Raw genomic sequence first — 18,899 nt, 5'->3', positions numbered from 1 at the left:
GGAGGCTTGATCTGCAAAGGAAAATAGGAAATAACCACTTCACTGAGGGTTTGAAGAGTTGATTGCCCAATCTTTTCCAAATCAAGAAAACCAAGAAAAGATATCTTGCAATTTAATGCACAAAATACAAAAACCAAAATTTGACAGTCAGAATTACAAATATAACTTGTTTGATCAATGTATGCAGATCTTTAGTGTGCTACATCATGTAAAACCAAATCAACCAATGTCCCTCAACTGCTTTCTATGTAAAAAGTATAAAAACCAGATATGTTTGTCATTTTTTATTCATATTAAAAAAAATTATGTTCAATTTCAATTCTCACTTATCATCATTCATATTGCTATGCTTTTAGCTGTACCCAACTCATCTAGATACATACAAATGTAATTAATAGAGGAAATAAAAACTCATAAATATTCCAAAATCCAAACTATTGTCGAGTAAGAAGCTTTGGATTATACACTACAAGTCTAATAGATGCATTAACATTACTAGTGAATAGATGTAACAAGTTATCATAATAGCGTAGAGCATATTTGATCTCAACAAATATGTTAGATTTAAGAGATAAGTTTTATTTAGATGTCGTACAGTTATTTATAAATGAAAATTATATTTTACTAAAAGAAAAAGTTAGCATCTTCAAGAATAGCCCAAACATCAAAGAACAAGAGAAGATTATGTGGTTTGGCCAGCTAGTAGCTAGCTTAAATCCACTAACAAAAATCCTTAAAAGCTACATTTTATTTACTTATGTGTTTAATATAATATATAAGAGTATATTTATAATGGAATATACAAAGTATAATGGCATGCCATCAATTTGATGATAAAACATAAAAAAAATTACCCCTTCATGCAAGCACCTATCAACTTATTGATTTCTACTAATCATATGATTTTCTGATAATTCATAAGATTCTTCAACAGCTAGCATATTAGTAACAAACCCAATGAAACAAGAAAATCCCACATGCCAAACTCCATGTACTCTTTGTTGTACCCAGACTTTTTAATGCACTCCTTTGATTGCCCTTCTCAACTGCTGGATCACCATAAATGGCAGACAATGTCTATGCTGTTTCTGTCTTAATTCTCTGTTCAGCTTTGCTGCTATTCAAAATCAGATTCAGGCATTTTGTTACATATCTGCAAATTGATTGACACCAACATCAGATGTAATCTTTTGTCAGTGTTTATAACTACATATTGAAAACTCACTATAATATATATTGTAAAGCTTGGTTTTTTGTTCGGTAGTGGATGCAACGTGTGAAGTTTGATAAATTAGAGAGAAATTATATTTGTAATTCCTTTCTTTTAACTCCTTTTATTTGGCATAGTTACAAGTTCAAATCGTTCAACTTGAATTAGGACTGTCGTCTAATTACAATTCTTTGGTAGAAAAATTTCAAATTTACAATAGGGCATTTAGAAATCTTTTTCTCCTGTATCAATTCATGTTTGATATCTTAAAATCTGAAACTTAAAATAGAAGAAACTAACGCGCATCTAAAAGATTCGTTTTTGCTATTGGATTACTCCCGTAAACATTTGAACCTTCATTTTATTTTGTGAATCTCTACTTGACTTTCTAAGAAGTATAGAATCCCAATACAGAAGGATTCAATTCAGTAAAGATGATAGCTATGAATTCATTTCATTAAAGCGTAACAATCTATGAAAATACACAACCAAATAATAGTACTAACCTCCACCACAAATGAAATGACAATACCAAGGTGCTGAATGAGAGGTTGAGATTTTGGTAGAGTCAATTTCAAGGTCAGAAATGTGCATGATCTTTGGCCATTCTGGACCCACTCCATTCTCCCTCTGGCATCGTTTGGTCAGCAATGGACAATCCTTGATATGCAAATGCTGGAGAGATTCAGGAAGGCCATCCTCTGGGAAGGAATCAATCAGGGGGCAATCCTGGATGTAAAGGTCCTTGAGTGAGGTAAGACTCTTCAGTATGTCCTTAGGGACCAGGGATTTCAGTCCAGCACAAGAATTAATGCTCAAACACTCAAGTGAAGAAGGTAGCCCTTCAGCTGGCAATTTTACAAGCTTTGGACATTCCTTGATAGAGAGGAGTTTGAGAGAGCTCAAACTTCGCAATGGTCTTTCGTCTTGTGACAAAGACATTAGTTCCTTGCAACTGTGGATGTACAAAGCCTTGAGCTCAGGAAGATGAGGCCATTTTGGAAATGATACCAGATTTTCTATGTTGGAGATGATGAGGGAGTAAAGAGAGCTGGTATTGGGTACTGCCCTCAGTAATGTTCCATCACTATATGAATCTAATGCTAAACATTGAAGATTTTGCGCGTGCTCTGTTGATGGGAGGGTAGTCAACAATTCACAATTGCTTATCTCCAGTTTTTGTGGGGAAAAATTTTGGGGTAGTCCTTTTAGCTTGGGGCAGTTTACTATTTTTAATTCTGCTAATTTTGAGAGAGAAAATCTTTCCCCTTCAGATACTGTTACTTCATTCCAGTCTTCCAGGCTAGGATTATCAACAAACACCAAGGACTCCAGAGACGGAGTTACAGGAAGCACCTTTAATGCATTGCACTTTTTAATCGTCAGAATTTCTAGCTTATCAAAGATATCAGGCAACTTTCTTAGCTTGGGACAGTCACAAATCTTTAGCCTACGCAGGGAAGGATATTGCATGTTTGGCCATGCCTCCAACTCCTGCAATCCTTTGACGTTGAGTGCCTCCAGAAGGGGCAACTGCCCAAGAGTGAGAGTTATGGATTTTGTGCAATGTTTTAATGCGGCAGTGACCAAATTCTGAAGCAGTCCATCTCTCATCCAAGTTGGGAATCTAGTGCCCTTGTAGTTCCAAAGTTGGAGCTCCTTGATATTCGAGTGAGGTAGCAAGTCTTCAAGGATCCTTTCTTCAGCTGCTTCATCATATGAACTGAAGTCTCCGTTGCTCCATTCAAATATCAATTTCTGAAGGCTCTCCTTCTCACTCAGTCTGGCCTCCTTTGCATTAACTGCATTTTCAAGCATTGAAATATGCAATGTTCCTCTGAGATATGCCATGTCCTTCAACTCTTCAATTCCATATCCAGTCTTGCAGCCCACCTGAAATGCTGACAAATTGTGCAAATTGGTTAATTTTCCCATCCCTGGTGGCAATGCCTTACAATGGAACCAGAATATTTCATCCAGCTCAAGGTAGTGCAGATTAACAAGCTTCCTAAGGTCCTTGGGTAATGCAAAAAGCCGAGGACAACCTAGCAGTTTCAGTGTTTGAATATTGCTCAAGTTGCAGATTGAGTCAGGAAGCACTTTGATTTCAGTTTTCGAGATGTCTAGGTAACGCAACAATTTCATCTCTTCAATAGAGCTTGGCAATTCCAGGATCAAGCTTGAACTCAGATCCAACATGCGAATGTATTTCAATGAATGGAACACTTTTCCAAGGGCTTGCCCAAAGTCTTTTACATGGTCACCAGGCAATAGAAGCGTGCGCAGCTTGCTGGAACTATCAACAATCTTCAACAAAGACTGCTCAACATCATGGCAAAGTAAAGACATATGTCGATGCTCTTCAGAGAAGCTGGATGATCTGAAATCCTTAACTTGACAACAATAGGTGCTTGAAACTGATTGTGCTAAGTCATGGATAAAATCATGCATTCTGTACTGCACCTTACCATCAATATTCAAGACTTGGAAGAATGACCTTGCTAACAACTCATCAAAATATTCTATTCCAATCTTCTCTGCTCTGTCCAGCTGACTAGATTGAACAAAGCCTTGAGCCATCCAGAGTTTCACCAGCTCTTCCTTATAAAAAGCATAGGCCTTAGGAAATATGGAGCAAATTGCAAAACATTGCTTTAGATGAGAAGGAAGGTGATTATAGCTCAATTTTAGAGTAGGCAAAATATTAAGTGAATATGAGTCCTCTAGCTCTCTTGTGCTGCTATTCATAACCTTTTGCCATTTGCTTTTTTCCACATTACCACGCAAGAGATTCCTCATAGCCTTTACTGCCAAAGGCAGACCATCACACCTACGCACAATCTTCTTACCAACGTCTTCCAATTGCTCCTGCACCAAGCTTGACATATTCCCACTTCTGAAACCGTTATTAAACAGGGACCAACATTCGTATTCAGGCAAACATTCTAAAATGTGAGGTGACTTTGTGCACGCAATCTCTGCTACCTTCTCGTTTCTAGTAGTAAGTAAAACTTTACTGCCTTTCTCCCCCATTTCTAAGAACTGTAGAAGGGGCTCCCAATCTTTATTATAATCCACAGACCAGACATCATCTAGAACAAGAAAAAATCGTTTTCCAGGCAAAAATGCCCTAAATTGAGACTCTACAAGGCTTGAGGATAAATTAGAAGGGAGAGAAGTTTTTGAATACGATTCCATCATCTCTCTCAGGATCTGTGTAAGATTGAAGTGTGGGGAGACATAGACCCACATCCTAAATTCAAAATGCTTCTCTACCCTGCTGTCGTTATAGACTACACGAGCAAGAGTTGTTTTGCCGATACCTCCCATTCCAACGATGGGAATAAGGGAAACCTTCCCCTGTTTCTCGGATTCATCTGATATCAGCAAATTTACGATTCTCTCCTTATCATCCGCCCTACCAAAAAACTCTGTTTCTAGAGAAAGACAAATGGGCGTATCCTTTCGAGCATTCCCGCCATCAACATTAAACTCTAGAGAGAAATTTTTCCTTTCGTCAGCAATTCGTCCCAATTTCGACGAAACTTCCTTGATCCTAAGCGCAGCATCATATTTATAGGAAGTTTTACTCAAACTAAAAGGAGGGTGAAAACAGAGTACCTCCTGCTTTCTCTTCCACAGAAAAGCATCTGTTCTGAAGGTATCTAGCACGTCCTCTGCATCCCAGACAGCGCCTTGGAGCTTTCGAAGCCAATCTCTGTAATGGGATTCCTCCAGTTGCTTTTGTTCAGCTATTTGAAGCACGGCTTCAATGGCGGATAAGTTGCTTGAGAGCTTTTCTACTTGTTCCTTGACGCCTTTGAACAAATGATACTTGTCTTTGATCAAAGAGATAGAAGGGTCGAGGAGGATGCTGCTAACGATGCGAATAATTCCAGATAAATTAGGGTTGCCGTCGCCCATGGTGGTTTCTTGGATTTCCGAAGTTTCAAACATCTAGTAGCTGGCACTCCGAAGGAAGATACAGTATGGTTTTGCATCACCAAACCCAAGGAGCGTTGCTCATTTATGTTTGAATGAATCAACCACATTGGACTAGTCCACACGCTTGGGGATTCCAAATATTTTTATTTTTAATTTATAATAGAATAAATTAAATAAAAAAATTTAATTTTTATGTTGTAATAATAATATAATAATATAATAATAATAAATTTTCCCAGAAATAAAGATGAGAATTTTACGGAATTTTTCTGAGTAGAGGCGGAACTAAGGGAGGCTAAGGGTGAACTTGCCCCCAAATATTTTCAAAATATTTTGATAGATTTATTTATATATAATTTATATTAATTAATTCTTTAAAATTTTTATTAATTCCTATAAATATTTATAAAAAAAATAAATGTAATAAATTTTTATTTTTAATTGACCAATTTATGTTGTTTATAATAATTTATAATTTATATATTATATTTTTTAAAGAAATATTATGATTTAAATTTAAATATTAACAGTGTTTGATTGCCATTAAATAAGTAAAAAATTTTAATTAAAATTAATTATTCAAATTATTATATTTATAAATTAAAATTATTTTTTATATTATTTTTCTCTTTATTTCTATAGATAAATATAAATTTTTCTTAATTTTTTTTCTTATTTTACTTTCTCTTCTTTATTTTATTCAAATTAAAAATTATTTTATTTACATATATACAAATAAATAAAATTAATAATCTCAATGCTCATTTAAATTTTGGATTGATTAACTTAAATATAAATTTTTTTATACGACATATTTATTTTATTATTTTAACAATCTCTAATTTTTATGTCTATTAATTTTAATGATATTTTAATCTTATGTTTTTATACATATAATCTAACTATTTGAAATTATATTTATTTTTCAACTTTGAATATATGAATTTTATAGTTTGATATTTTGTGTGATTTTTATTTACACATATATTTTATATGTATTATGCATGTATGTATGAGAATAATTTTACTGATGTAGTTAGCTCGACTTCCTCAATAAAAATTCCCTGGCTCTGCTCTTGTTTCTGTTTCTAAGTACCATAAAATTTATTTTTTTTTAATGAATTTTCAAAATTTAAAAGAAAATAAAAATTTTAAAAGTAGATCAACAATAAGCACAACAGGCTAGGCCCAAGCCCATCAGCAGAGCGCCCAAGGAGAGCCAGACGCGGGTAGCAAGTGCCACGACGTTCAAATGCTGTGGTTTTGTTCCTCTTCAACCTTGAGAGACAGGAGTCCTTGCTTTCATTGGCTTTTGAGAGGGAAATGGGACGTGTTTCAATTGTGGGAGATCGAGGAACATGATTCCTAATCGTAAATCAAACATAAATGGATTAAAATGGTGCGAAACTATGGACGCCTAGTCGTAAATCAAACATAAACAATGGAATATTGACATTGCATTTTGTAGCATCAAAATCCTGTAAAACCACCATTTCCAAAGAAGGGAAGAAAGACATTGGGAGAAACTAGCAGTGCCTGGCCACAACATTAATAAATAAGATATTAGATCAAAGGAAAATTCAGGAACCAGATGCTTCGCTTATTAATTGGAAATTTGAAATACAGGCAGGTAAATTACAAATACAAGCAAGACCCTACTGGGCAAGAAAAACAAGCCTCAAAGCAAACACTAGATAACAAAGCCAACAACCAGCATGGAGCAACAAGTTACAAAAAAATTCTCTCCAATGTGCATGGTGAGACTGATCAAATAAGCAGTTGTTGCTCCCTGGGTAACTGGTCATTACTTGAATTATGAAGACATGAGACAAATAAAATAGCAGGAAAATCAATTTCTTCTAAAACCATCCAGTGACACTTATTGGAAGATATAAATATTAATTGTATCCTTGCAAAGATTTCGGTTTTCACTTCCAACCCAGAAATAAGCTGCTTGATCACTTTGCGATGCTTTACACAGTATGTGTTTTGGATCCATCTCCTTTCAAGTCTTCAGTTCCTGCAAATTGAACTTAATCATTTTAACCCCATCTCTTAAGGCTGAAAGCTGTTAACAATTAGCAAGTGAAAAGAAAGTTGCTGCTTAGTTGTTATCTTACTAACCTTTCCCACAGAAAACATGACGATACCAAGGTTTCTTCTTTGGCAATTTTGGGGTTGAAGACTCCTCTATGAAATCAATTTCCAGGTCATGGATGTCCATGATCTTTGACCATTCTGGTCCTCCTTCCTTTTTGCATTGCTCAGTCAGCTCCGGACATTTTTCGATGTACAAATGTCGGAGAGAAGTAGGAAGGCCATCCTCAGGAAAGGACCGCAGCAGAGGACAGTCCTCAATGTAAAGGTCTTTGAGCGAGGTAAGGCTCTTCAAAGTCTCCTTGCTGCCTAGAGACTGCAATTTGCGGCAAGAGCTAACACTCAAACACTCTAGGAGAGTTGGTAGCCCTTCATTTGGCAATGTCAAAAGTTTTTGACAGCCTTGAATGGATAATAACCTGAGCGATGTTAAGCTTCGAAATGATTCTTCTTCTTCAGATAAAGACTCAAGATCGTCACAATTATGGATGTGCAAAGCCTTGAGCCCTGGAAGATGAGGCAATTTCGGTAAAGATACTACATTTGCCATATTGGAAATGACCAGGGAGTAAAGAGAGCTCGTTTCAGGTATTTTCCTCAGTAAAATTCTATTATTGCTTCTGTCTAGTGCTAAATGCTGAAGACGCTGTGAAAACCCTGTCGGCGGGAGGGCAGTCAACAGTTCACATCCACTTATCTCTAGTTTCTGTGGAGCAAAGACTCGGGGAAGTGCTTCCAGCTTGGGGCAGTCAATGACTTTCATCTCCAGAAGACCCATGAAAGAATGATGGATTTGGCTGACATTCTCTCCTTGATCATTTCTGGAGATTAATTGCAGTACTTTTTCTTGCCAATCCTCGAGAACAAGATTGTCAACAAGTGTCAGAAACATCAGAGATGGGGTCACAGGAAGAGCTTTCAATGAAGCACATCTTTTGATCTTCAAAACTCTCAGGTAAGGCAAGAACTCAGTTAACTCTGTCAGTCTGTTGCAGTCACTAATCCTTAGCTGAAGTAGGGAGGAGCATTGCAGTATTTCCAACTCCTGCATCTTTTTAATATGGAGAGACCTGAGGCTGGGTAGTTGATCAAAGGAGAGGACTTTGCATTTTGTGCAATTATACAAGGAAATGCTGACCAGCTTCCTGAGCTGCCCATCTGTCATCCAAGGTGGAAATCTAGCTCCTCCGTAGTGAGAAATTGCAAGCTCCTTGAGATCTGAGTGAGGTTGAAGACGTTCAAGCACGGTCTCTTCTGCTGCTTCATCTTGTGAACTGACTTCTCTGCTAGTCCACTCAAAAACTATCTTCTCAAGCCTCTCCTTCTCATTCAGTTTAGCCTCTGCTGCATCAACTGCATTTTCAAGGTTTGAAATGTGCAATGTTCCTGTAAGATGCGCCATCTCTTTCAATTGTCTGAGTTCATATCCAGTCTGGTTGCCAACCCTGAATGTGTGCAGATTGTGCAGCCCTTTTAAGCTTCCAATATTTGGTGGCAAAGTTTTGCATTTGAACCAGAACATATCATCCAACTCAAGAAAACAGAGATTAACCAAATTGCCAAGGTCCTTAGGGAGCTCGAAAAGCCAAAGGCACCTCAAGAGTTTCAGAGTTTGTAGATTGCACAAGTTGCATATTGAGTTGGGAAGTTCTTTGATTTCTGTCTGAGAGAGGTCAAGGTAGTGCAACAGCTTTAACTCTTCAATAGAGCTTGGCAATTCGAGAAGCGTGCTTGAACTCAAATCCAAGGCACGAAGGTATTTCAATGAATGAAACAACTTATCAAGGACCTGACAAAAATTCTTCAAGTGCTCACGAGGCAATAGGAGTGTGCGCAGCTTCTTGGAATTATCAGCTATCTTCATGAAAGGCTCTTCAACATTTTGACAAAGCAGGGAAACATGACGCCAATTTTGAGAATTTCCAGGGTGGATATCTGATTCGTTATCCTTGACTAGGCAACATTGAGAACCTGAAATTGATAGTGCTAATTCATGGATAAGATCATGCATTCTGTATAGCACCTTCTTGTCGATGTTCAGCAGTTGGAAGAAAGACCTCGTGAGCAACAAATCAAAATATTCAGCTCCAGTCTCCTCTGCGTTATTTTCTCCTGTGGGAAGAATGAAGGATTGAGCCATCCAGAGTTGGACCAACTGTTTCTTATCGAAAGCATAGGCCTTGGGAAATATAGAACAGAAAGCAAAACATTGCTTCAGATGAGATGGCAGGTGATTATAACTCAATTTAAGGGCTGGTAGAATATTTTGATCTTCTAACTCCCACATATTGCTTTTCGAAATTCTTCTCCACTTGGCTGGATCAGTGTTGCCACGCAACATACCCGCCATTGCCTTCACCGCCAAAGGCAAACCTTTGCACTTGGCAACAATTTCCTTGCCATTGTCCTCCAACTCTTTTATTAGCAGACGATCTGAAAGATTAACCTTCTTGAATGCAATTCTTTCAAACAGCTCCCAGCATTTATCTTCAGGCAAATACCCTAAAAGGTGGGCAGGTCTAGTGCCAACAACATCCGCAACCCTTTGACTGCGACTGGTTACTAAAACTTTACTTCCGTTCTTCCCTAATTTAAGGAGTTGCAGAAGTGGCTCCCAAAGCTCGTATTTGTCATTCCAGACATCATCTAGAACAAGTAAAAAACGTTTACCAGGCAAAAATTCTCGGAAACGAGACGTTACCAGGTCTGCGGATAATTCAGAAGGGAGACTCATCTTGGAATAGGACTCCATTATCCCTCTAAGGATCCTTATCAAGTCGAAGTCAACTGAGACAGACACCCACATCCTAGACAGGCTGAAACACTCCTCTACCCTCTTATCATTGTAGACGAGTTGAGCAAGAGTTGTTTTGCCAAGTCCTCCCATTCCAATGATGGGAATGACAGAAAGGTTGCCTTCTTCATCAGAATTATCTGACCGCAACAGATCAATTATTTTTTCTTTATCATCCTCCCTACCAAAAACATCCTTTGTGTCCACAAAAAAATCTGTCGGTGGACGGTCATGGGATTGTGATGACATTCCACCATTGACATTGCTGTTGAGATGGAACTTTTGTTTCTCTTCAGAAATTACCCCCAATCTTGCAGAAATTTCCTTAATCTTATGTGCAGTTTCCGATTGAATTAGAATCTTACTTGAACTTATAGGAGTTGGAATTCTGCGTGCTTCATGCTTTCTCTTCCAAAGAAAAATTTCTGTAGCGAAAATATTCAGTACGTCCTCTGCATCATCAGCTGCATCTTTAAGCTTTCCAAGCCAGTCTCTTAAATGCTTCTCCTCTAGTTGCCTCTCCTCTGCATCATGTAGTGTGGCATGGATAGCTGTTAGATTGCTCGACAGCTTCTCCATATCATTCTTGAGACCCCATTGCAAAAGAAACTCGTCTTTGATCAAGGTAGCAGCAAGTTTAGCTATCTGACTAACAATAGGACTGACTACAAGAAAAACTGGATTAACCATAGCTCTGATCTTTAGCAATTCTTAAGATTCCCTCAAAGAAAGAATAGCAATTGGAAATATGGTTTCTGGAACCAAAGAAAAGAAGAAATACAAATGAAATCCTGACCCCCAAGAAAGAAGAAGAAATTCAAATAAAATCTTTAACACCCAAGAAATAACAAGAAAAGCAAATACGTATCACACTCCTATATATTGAAACACTCAAAATATTTGAGGATGAGTTTCTATCTGTGCATACGCTTCCAATCCCATCCATTCTTATAGATGAGTTATAGGAGAATCTACAGATTAGAATGATTTTCTCCCAAGGTTCCTTCCTAAAACAAAGCCTTCCCTAACTAAAGCCAGGCCAAGTTAAGTCAAGTCATGCCGCGTTGATGACAATAAGAGCTAGAAGGTAAAGTTGACATTTCATTACACACAAACTTTATAAAGCGAACATTGACGAGTTGCATAGGAATTTGCCAATGACAATTACCTAACTATTCTTTCAAGAATCTTTCTCTAACCATGAGATAAGCAGGCAAAGTTGCTGTTTCATTTAATGACACGTAGCAGGGCAAGTAAATCTAGGAAATTGTCGATGAGAGCAACGTATGGTGTTGTTTTCTTTGAAGTATCTTTCCTAGTTGAAGTTTCTCTAGAGTTCAGACACGGTGCTAATGATACTTGCAGGAGGCTAGCAACACGGTTTTGCTTTTTATTTAAAGTATATTCCAACCCTATCCCATTCACATTAATTACAATTTACCAGTCTAATAATTTTTAGATCTTTTTTTATACATTTAACTCTGATTGGATTCAAACTCGGGACTTTACAATTCTAAACACAACTCCAACTCCAATTACTGAATTAAGGCATATTGTTAATAATAAAAGAAGAGAACTTAATTTTTTTTTTTTTAAGAAAAAAAAAAACTTGCACTAGTTTTGATTGAAGATTGCCAAGAAAAGAAACATGAGCTGAAGCCAGGGCAACGAGATATTATTGCTTAAATAATTTTCCAACCATTTGAAATTACTTGATCCATTTGAAATTGGAATAGGGAAATTTTTAGTGACATGGGGAACACCTAAGAAAAACAATGAATTTAATGCTAATAAGTCATGAATCAATATAATTAGATTGAGTAGATTCGTTGCCAAACATTTTTATGGCCAAGGAAATCAAGTCATGCACGCGGACATGGTGAAATGACAAGTAGGCCAGTAGGGTAATTAATAAAAAGAAAAACAAAATGTTTCATTTACGCTCTGTTTGGGTAAATTGTGAGAGAGAATGGAAATATATTTTTTTTTAATTTTTATTATATTTAGATGAGTAGAAAATAAATAATAGAAAATAAAAAATACAATAAAAATAAAAAGATAGGTATGCAATTTTATAGGTTTACAAGGTTAGTTTTTTGTTTTTATTTTTTATTTTCTCTTTAAATTAAAGAGAAAATAACTAAAAAAAAAATAAGATTTATTTTTTTTAATTTTTAATTTTTTCTCTTTTATCCAAATAGGGGAAAGTGTCGTTCCAAATTTATACTCTAGTTGTTTTCCTTCCTTCTTCTTTCTACCCATCCAAACAAGGTATTAACAGCAAATAAAACAAGTAATTCTAGGAAATTGCATGTGAATGAGGGTGGTGTATCACACTCCCGTGGAAGCACTCCAACACATTTGGAGATGAGTTTTTATAATTCCACATATGCATAGTGTATATAGGTTTTCTTTTGAATAAATCATTTGTGAGAAAAAAAATTAAATTTTTATAAAATCATGATTAATTTCTATTTTTTCAGAAAAGAATTTTTTTAATTAAAATAAATTGAATTCTTCTATTATAAATATGAAAATTAAAAAAAAAAAATCAATTGAACTAATTCTTATAAAATTTTACATTTCCAAACAGAGGGATGAGGACAAGTAGGGCGAGTAATTCTAGGATATTGGCAATAAAGGTGGTGTATGGTAATAGTATGATTTTCTTTGAACTTTCTTTCGCAGGTAAAGTTGTCAAGAGTGTTGACATGGTGCTGTTTACAATTTCAATCTTATAGTTTCGTAATTAATACACAACATGATTAAAGTCAAAGAGTTTGAAATATCTATTAGGAGTAGTTGGTAGTTGGTGGAGTCCTACATCATTATGAATAAGGGGGAGTCGAATTAAATTAACTTACACAATTTTAATGAAAAATTCCAAGGTCAATATAATTATATATCAAAAATCATTTTTTATTACATTATTAGATTTTCTACTAAATTTTAAAAAATTTAATATATTTAATTATTTTTAAAATGATATTTTTATCAGATATATTGAATTTATTTAATAATTTCTTCGAAAAAAATGTTAAGAAGAAATATTTGGAGAATTATTTTAGGGTAAACTATAATTTAATCTTTGAGATTTATTAATTTAGTTTTTATATTTTTAAATTTAAGTAATTTAATATCTGAAATTTGATAAATTTTATAATTTAGTCTATAATTTCTTGTGGCCAAAATATTTTATGGCCTACGTTCAACGTTAAGATTAAAAAGATGTGAAGTATGTCTGTATATCGATCAGAGACCTAAATATTATTTTAATTTTTTTACATGTTACTATTATTATTATTATTATTATTTAAAAAAAAGAAAAAGATGAATAGATGATTATGAAGGGTTCTAGAGACTTGTAAAGTCTTTGCTTAGTAAGTAAGTTTTAGAAAGCGAGCTTATTTTATGAAGATTTTTTTTTATTCGATGAAATAATTTTAATCATTAATCATGTTATAATTTATTATAATAAATAATTACAATAAAATCATATATATATATATATATAATTGTTTTAAATAATAATAATAATAATAATAATAATAATATTAATATTATTATTATTATTTAATAGAGAGAAAAAGGCGAATAGGTGATTATGAAGGATTCTAGAGACTTATAAAGTCTTTACTTAGTAAGTAAGTTTTAGAAAGTATCATATCGAACAGCTGAGCCTATTTTGGGAAGATTTTTTTTATTCGATAAATCGTTGTAATCATTAATTATCTCATAATTTATCATAATAAATAATTACAATAAAATCATACATATATATGTATAATTGTTTTAAATAATAATAATAATAATAATAATAATAATAATAATAATATTATTATTATTATTATTATTATTATTATTATTATTATTTAAAAGAGAGAAAAAGGTGAATAGTTGATTATGAAGGATTTTAGAGACTTATAAAGTTTTTCCTTAGTAAGTAAGTTTTAGAAAACATAATATTGAATAGCTGAGCCGTTGTAATAATTTACAATCATATAGTTTCGTAATTAATGCAAAACATGATTAAAGTCCAAGAGAAAATGAATGGATGATGAAAGTTTGAAATATCTATTAGGAGAGTTGGTGGAGTCCTACATCATTATGAATAAGGGGGAGTCGAATTAAATTAACTTAAACAATTTTAATGAAAAACTCCGAGGTCAACATAATTATATATCAAAAATCATTTTTTATTACATTATTAGATTTTGTACTGTATTTTTAAAATTTAAAAAAATTAACATATTTCGCTATTTTTAAAATTATCTTTTTATCAGATATACTGAATTTATCTAACAATTTATCCGAGTTAAAGAAAAAATCTTTGAAAAAAAAATATTAAGAAGAACCATTGAAGAATTATTTTAGAGTAAACTATAATTTAATCTTTGAAATTTGATAATTTAATTTTTATATTTTTAAATTTAAGCAATTTAGTGGATTATAAATACCATCAATTTTTATAGTTGAAGTGGCATAATCTAATAGGTTCACATGGATTACAGATATTTAACATTAGAAATTTCAATCAATATTCATGAATCCATAAAACCAAATTCGTTAATTTTAGCCAAATATGAAAAGTATTGTGAATGTAAGATTACAAGCAAAAAAATAGTCACAGATAATCATTAAATAAACAACTACTCATTTTTCATTGTCCATATAACTCACCTAATTATCAAATTAAGGGGGGAAATTAATGCTTATTAAAAAAAATAAAAAGGGAAAAAACATGCAATTTTAGAAGAAAAATCTGGCTTAAGTAGAATTAGTAACATTCACATAAAAAAATTGGAAATTCAGGCTAAATTTAAACAAGCTATCTTTAGAAAAAAATCATATGCAAGAAAAGAATTAAATTAAATTTTCACACAATTATATAATTTCTTTTAAAATAATTTTTTTAAGGTAAAAAAATTTAAATTTCTTTCACTTATTATATTTACAAATATAAAAATTGACAAAAAAAAAATCAATTAAATTTTGTGAAATTTTAATTTTCAAAAAACCTGATAAAGAATTTACACTTATTTAGGAGGTGATAATGTGTAAGGAAAAAAAATGATTAATAATAATAAATTTGGCATGAATTATATCATCAATAAAAATTATCAATAGCCTTTCTTACTTAAAATGTCAAAATTTCAATTCAAAAATTAACATGACAAATGAGATTTTTCTTTTTCAACTCAAAAATAGATGGGAATCCTTACAACAAAGAAAAATAAGTAATTTCCACAGAAAAAAAAAAGAAAAATAAGTTAAAAAAATAAAAATTCTTAGTAAATTTGAATTCTTGGTTTATATGTAAATATTAATTTGAAAAGATTTATGATATCATCTCATACGATACAAGAAGTAAAAAATTTAGCCATGAAAGGAAATAATTGTAATTTCTTCAAATTGAAAATGAACATTCAATAGTTACAGCTAATATACATATAACATTTAAATTATAAGTTTTTGTTAAATTTTATGAACTAAATTATAATTTATTCATTATTTTACTTTTTAAAACTATTAATTGCTCGTATTTGAAGGAAATTCCAATTTAGTCCAAAGGCATGGGCCAATACTTTTTTAGGTTTCGGAATCTCTCTCTATATATATATACTAAAACTTCAACATTTATATGAGGAAAAAAGCCATTAATATTTAAAATTAATGGATTTCCTAGTAATTAGAAATTATTTCATAGTGTCTGTTGGTTTTGTGAAAAATATTTTCTTAAAAAATATTATTTTTTTATTTTTTATATTTAAAAATTTTTAAAAATAAATTAATAAAAAAACTTTTTATTAAAAATATTAATTATTTGTAAAGAAAATGACTTATTCTTTAAAAAAGAAGTCATATACCATTAAAAAAAATTATCAAATGAATTTAACGACATATTAAAATTTCATCACAAAAATATTAATTAGTAATGAGGATTCAATGACGGAATAAAATTTATCGTTGAAAGTTAATTTTTTTAATTAGATACAAGCAGCATATTATAATTATTGTTGAAATCTCATTGCTAATAGGTTTTAGCGATGGATCTAATAATCCGTTGATGATAATTTTTTTAGTGTATTAGTTTAACATTATAATCAAATAATAAAAAATATTTTAATAAAAAATATCTTTTTAAAAAATAATTTTAAAAAATATTTTTTATATATAAATAATTTTTTTTCCTAAAAACATAAAGCTAACAATCTCTCTATATAAATATATAAGTACACGTGTTTTCAAGAAATATTAGTGGCATAATCTTTCATGGTATTATCACATGATAATTTTTTATAGTAAAATTTGCTTTACATAATAATTATTATTATATTTTTATACTAAATTTAATTTCCTTTTATTATTTTTTATTATTATTACCATTATTATCGTTACTATATTAACTATCTTAATTTTATGATTTAAATATAATTTCTTTTAAAAATAAATCGTCAAAACTCAACCTTAGCCCGAAAAGGATATCTTGTCCGGGTAGCACACCAAATTCCTCATAAGCTCTCAGTCTCCATGGGCCGCGCACGGCCAAGGCCCAAGCCCACCACGACTCCACTTGCGCAGACTCTGGGTTCGCCAGGCCCACTCTTAGCGCTTATTTTTTCTGGGCGAGACTCGAACCGAGACTCCCTAACGTTAGCCTAGCGAAAGGATATCCTGTCCGGGTAGCGCACCAAATTCCTCATAAATAAATTATTAAGAGCAATATATCAATAAAACATATTTTTTCTTATTTATTAATAATTAAATAATTTTAATACATTAAATTATAATAAATAAATTATAAATTACTAAGAATCAAATAAAAAATTTATGCAAACAATTAATCAAAAAGTAAAATTTACAATACATATTAACATTTTTTCTCAATATTCCCTCCCCACTTCGCCTGCAATTTCTCAGTTGGCCCAGCCATCGTTCTTCTCTCTCGCTGACTTTGTGGACGCGTACTGCCATCCCCATTTCTCACAAGCTTCGTGCACAAGAGCTAACATGCATTTATTGTTTGGATGATGGAAAAAAAAAAAAGGAAAGTGGGATAGAAATGGAAGAAAATCAGTAAATTTATAAAATTCATTTGTTGGGTTGATGAGAAAATCTGTAAATTTTCTGATTTTCTTTTGGGTGTCAAAGTTTTGTGAGTTATTTTCAATTTCACATCTATTTTGTGAATTATCATATTTTCATTTGTTAAAGAGAGAATGAAAATTGTAAATAATTTTCTTTTTCACTAATGAAAAATTGAAACAAATTTAAACAGAGAAACTATATTGTTCCAAATTAAATTTAGATAAATTATTTTACCCAATATTTAAGGAATACAGCATGAAAATGGCACAGCCAACTCCAGATTCATCATACAAATTAATAATAAGATTATAGCAAACAAAGATCAAAATAAACAAAGTACATATTTGTGCATTAATTTTGATTATTGGGTAGTGATCATTTTTGGCCTAATAATGGCACCTTTAATGAAAAGTCCCTTCTTCCAGTGTCCTCCATGTTCGATGATGTCAAAGCAGACTTCTCCCGTCTCTCCTTGCTTTGTTAAGAAGTTGCCCACGTTGAGCTCTATCCATTTCTTTCTTGGCTTCTCAAGAATAACAACTTGGCGTTCTCGGACTTCTCCATTAGGAAGGGACAGTTTCAGGGTGATAGGCAGTTCCCATCCTGATGCCCCATTTGTCAACTTCACTTCATAAACAATCTCATAGGCAATTCCTGGTGAGAGTTCTGATATGCTAAATTTTCCTTTCACATCCAGCCAACACACATGGCTTAGTTTTGCTACTTCCACATTTTCATCTCTGCAAATCATGAAATTGGAAAAGAAAAAAAAAAGCAGTAATCATATGAAGAAAATTAATAGATATTCAAGTGCCTATCTCGAAGTCCAGAAGATAATAAAAAGAAAAGAATGAAAATCTCTCACCCTGTTTCCTTGAAACAATTCCAAACCCAGTTCTCGTGACCACCCCAAGTGATGTAGAGTGATCTTGCAAACAACATGAAGCAATTATGATCAGACTTGTCAACCCATTTCTTCTGCAAATAAAATGAAAACGGAACAGTTAGATCTTTTGTAATGAACATATTTACTGTTTCATCAGCAATATTTTTTTGCAAACGGTTGGTTGATATATTTAAAGAACTAATTACAAGAGAGAAAGAGAGAAACCATTCTCTTATGTTGAAGAAATTTTGGAGATTTCTCTTCTGCTGTTGCCTTCTTGAGTTTCATGGCTAATTTTTCTTTATTTTTGAGTTCTTCAAGCGAAATCAGACTATCGTCCTCTGTGTTTTTTCCTAAATGAGCATGTATAGCAATTCGATGGAGTCCTCTTATACATATTGAAAGAGATAAAGATGTCCTGTGTACATACCCTGGAAAAAGAGAATGAACCGCGTGGGGTACCTTTTCCACCCTAAGTCCCCAACTGCATCTTACTGTGCATATCGAGAAAGAAAGAATGAGCCGCGTTGCGTTGCGTACTTAACCACTTATTACATAAAATATTTTATAATTGATAATTTTAATTAATTTAATTTTTGATAGATTCGATAGTCATCACGTTCTGTTTGGGTAAATTGTGAGAGAGAATGGAAATAATTTTTTTTAATTTTTAATTTTTATTTTCTTTTTTTATATTTAGATGAGTAGAAAATAAATAATAGAAAATAAAAAATACAATAAAAACAAAAAGATAGGTATGCAATTTTATAGGTTTACAAGGTTAGTTTTTTGTTTTAATTTTTTATTTTATCTTTAAATTAAAGAGAAAATAACTAAAAAAAATAAGATTTATTTTCTTCAATTTTTTATTTTTTCTC

At 32.5% G+C, this 18,899-nt stretch overlaps 3 protein-coding genes across 4 annotated transcripts; all 3 read right to left on the bottom strand.

The window, feature by feature from the left end:
- Positions 1-721: 721 nt before the first annotated feature.
- Positions 722-5,374, bottom strand: LOC110650917 (disease resistance protein RGA2). The gene is made up of 2 exons (XM_021806066.2): positions 1,717-5,374; positions 722-1,153 (listed from the first exon to the last, which is right to left on the bottom strand). Exons 1-2 carry the CDS (start codon positions 5,165-5,167, stop codon positions 1,146-1,148), a joined length of 3,459 nt encoding a protein of 1,152 aa, XP_021661758.2. The 5' UTR covers positions 5,168-5,374; the 3' UTR covers positions 722-1,145.
- A 1,360-nt stretch (positions 5,375-6,734) lies between these two features.
- On the bottom strand, positions 6,735-11,354 carry LOC110650916 (putative disease resistance protein RGA3). Of its 2 annotated transcripts, XM_058144381.1 has the most exons (2): positions 7,280-11,348; positions 6,735-7,175 (listed from the first exon to the last, which is right to left on the bottom strand). In XM_058144381.1, the coding sequence occupies exons 1-2, from the start codon at positions 10,734-10,736 to the stop codon at positions 7,129-7,131; spliced, it is 3,504 nt and encodes a 1,167-aa protein (XP_058000364.1). In that variant the 5' UTR covers positions 10,737-11,348; the 3' UTR covers positions 6,735-7,128. The 2 variants fall into 2 exon arrangements, with proteins under 2 accessions (XP_058000364.1, XP_058000365.1); XM_058144382.1 differs by lacking the exon at positions 6,735-7,175 and having other exon boundaries at positions 7,275-11,354.
- Positions 11,355-17,335: 5,981 nt separating this feature from the next.
- LOC110648665 (protein PHLOEM PROTEIN 2-LIKE A1) lies at positions 17,336-18,474 on the bottom strand. Its single transcript, XM_021802981.2, has 4 exons — positions 18,452-18,474; positions 18,247-18,374; positions 18,001-18,113; positions 17,336-17,875 (listed from the first exon to the last, which is right to left on the bottom strand). Exons 2-4 carry the CDS (start codon positions 18,307-18,309, stop codon positions 17,497-17,499), a joined length of 555 nt encoding a protein of 184 aa, XP_021658673.1. The 5' UTR covers positions 18,310-18,374; positions 18,452-18,474; the 3' UTR covers positions 17,336-17,496.
- Between the last annotated feature and the right edge of the window lie 425 nt (positions 18,475-18,899).

Source organism: Hevea brasiliensis, chromosome 3 (assembly GCF_030052815.1).
Source record: "Hevea brasiliensis isolate MT/VB/25A 57/8 chromosome 3, ASM3005281v1, whole genome shotgun sequence".
Taxonomy (NCBI): domain Eukaryota; kingdom Viridiplantae; phylum Streptophyta; class Magnoliopsida; order Malpighiales; family Euphorbiaceae; genus Hevea; species Hevea brasiliensis.
This window is presented reverse-complemented; position numbering and strand designations above follow the sequence as displayed.

What these genes read in the sequence shown, in the direction of transcription:
- LOC110650917 (XM_021806066.2), bottom strand. Translation starts at nt 5,167, where the DNA reads ATGTTTGAAACTTCGGAAATCCAAGAAACCACCATGGGCGACGGCAAC.
- LOC110648665 (XM_021802981.2), bottom strand. Translation starts at nt 18,309, where the DNA reads ATGAAACTCAAGAAGGCAACAGCAGAAGAGAAATCTCCAAAATTTCTT. An exon ending in TTCTTCAACATAAGAGAATG is followed by an intron (nt 18,114 to 18,246) that starts GTTTCTCTCTTT and finishes TTTTATTTGCAG; the next exon opens with AAGAAATGGGTTGACAAGTC. An exon ending in AATTGTTTCAAGGAAACAGG is followed by an intron (nt 17,876 to 18,000) that starts GTGAGAGATTTT and finishes CATGATTTGCAG; the next exon opens with AGATGAAAATGTGGAAGTAG.
- LOC110650916 (XM_058144381.1), bottom strand. Translation starts at nt 10,736, where the DNA reads ATGGTTAATCCAGTTTTTCTTGTAGTCAGTCCTATTGTTAGTCAGATA. An exon ending in TCATGTTTTCTGTGGGAAAG is followed by an intron (nt 7,176 to 7,279) that starts GTTAGTAAGATA and finishes TTCAATTTGCAG; the next exon opens with GAACTGAAGACTTGAAAGGA.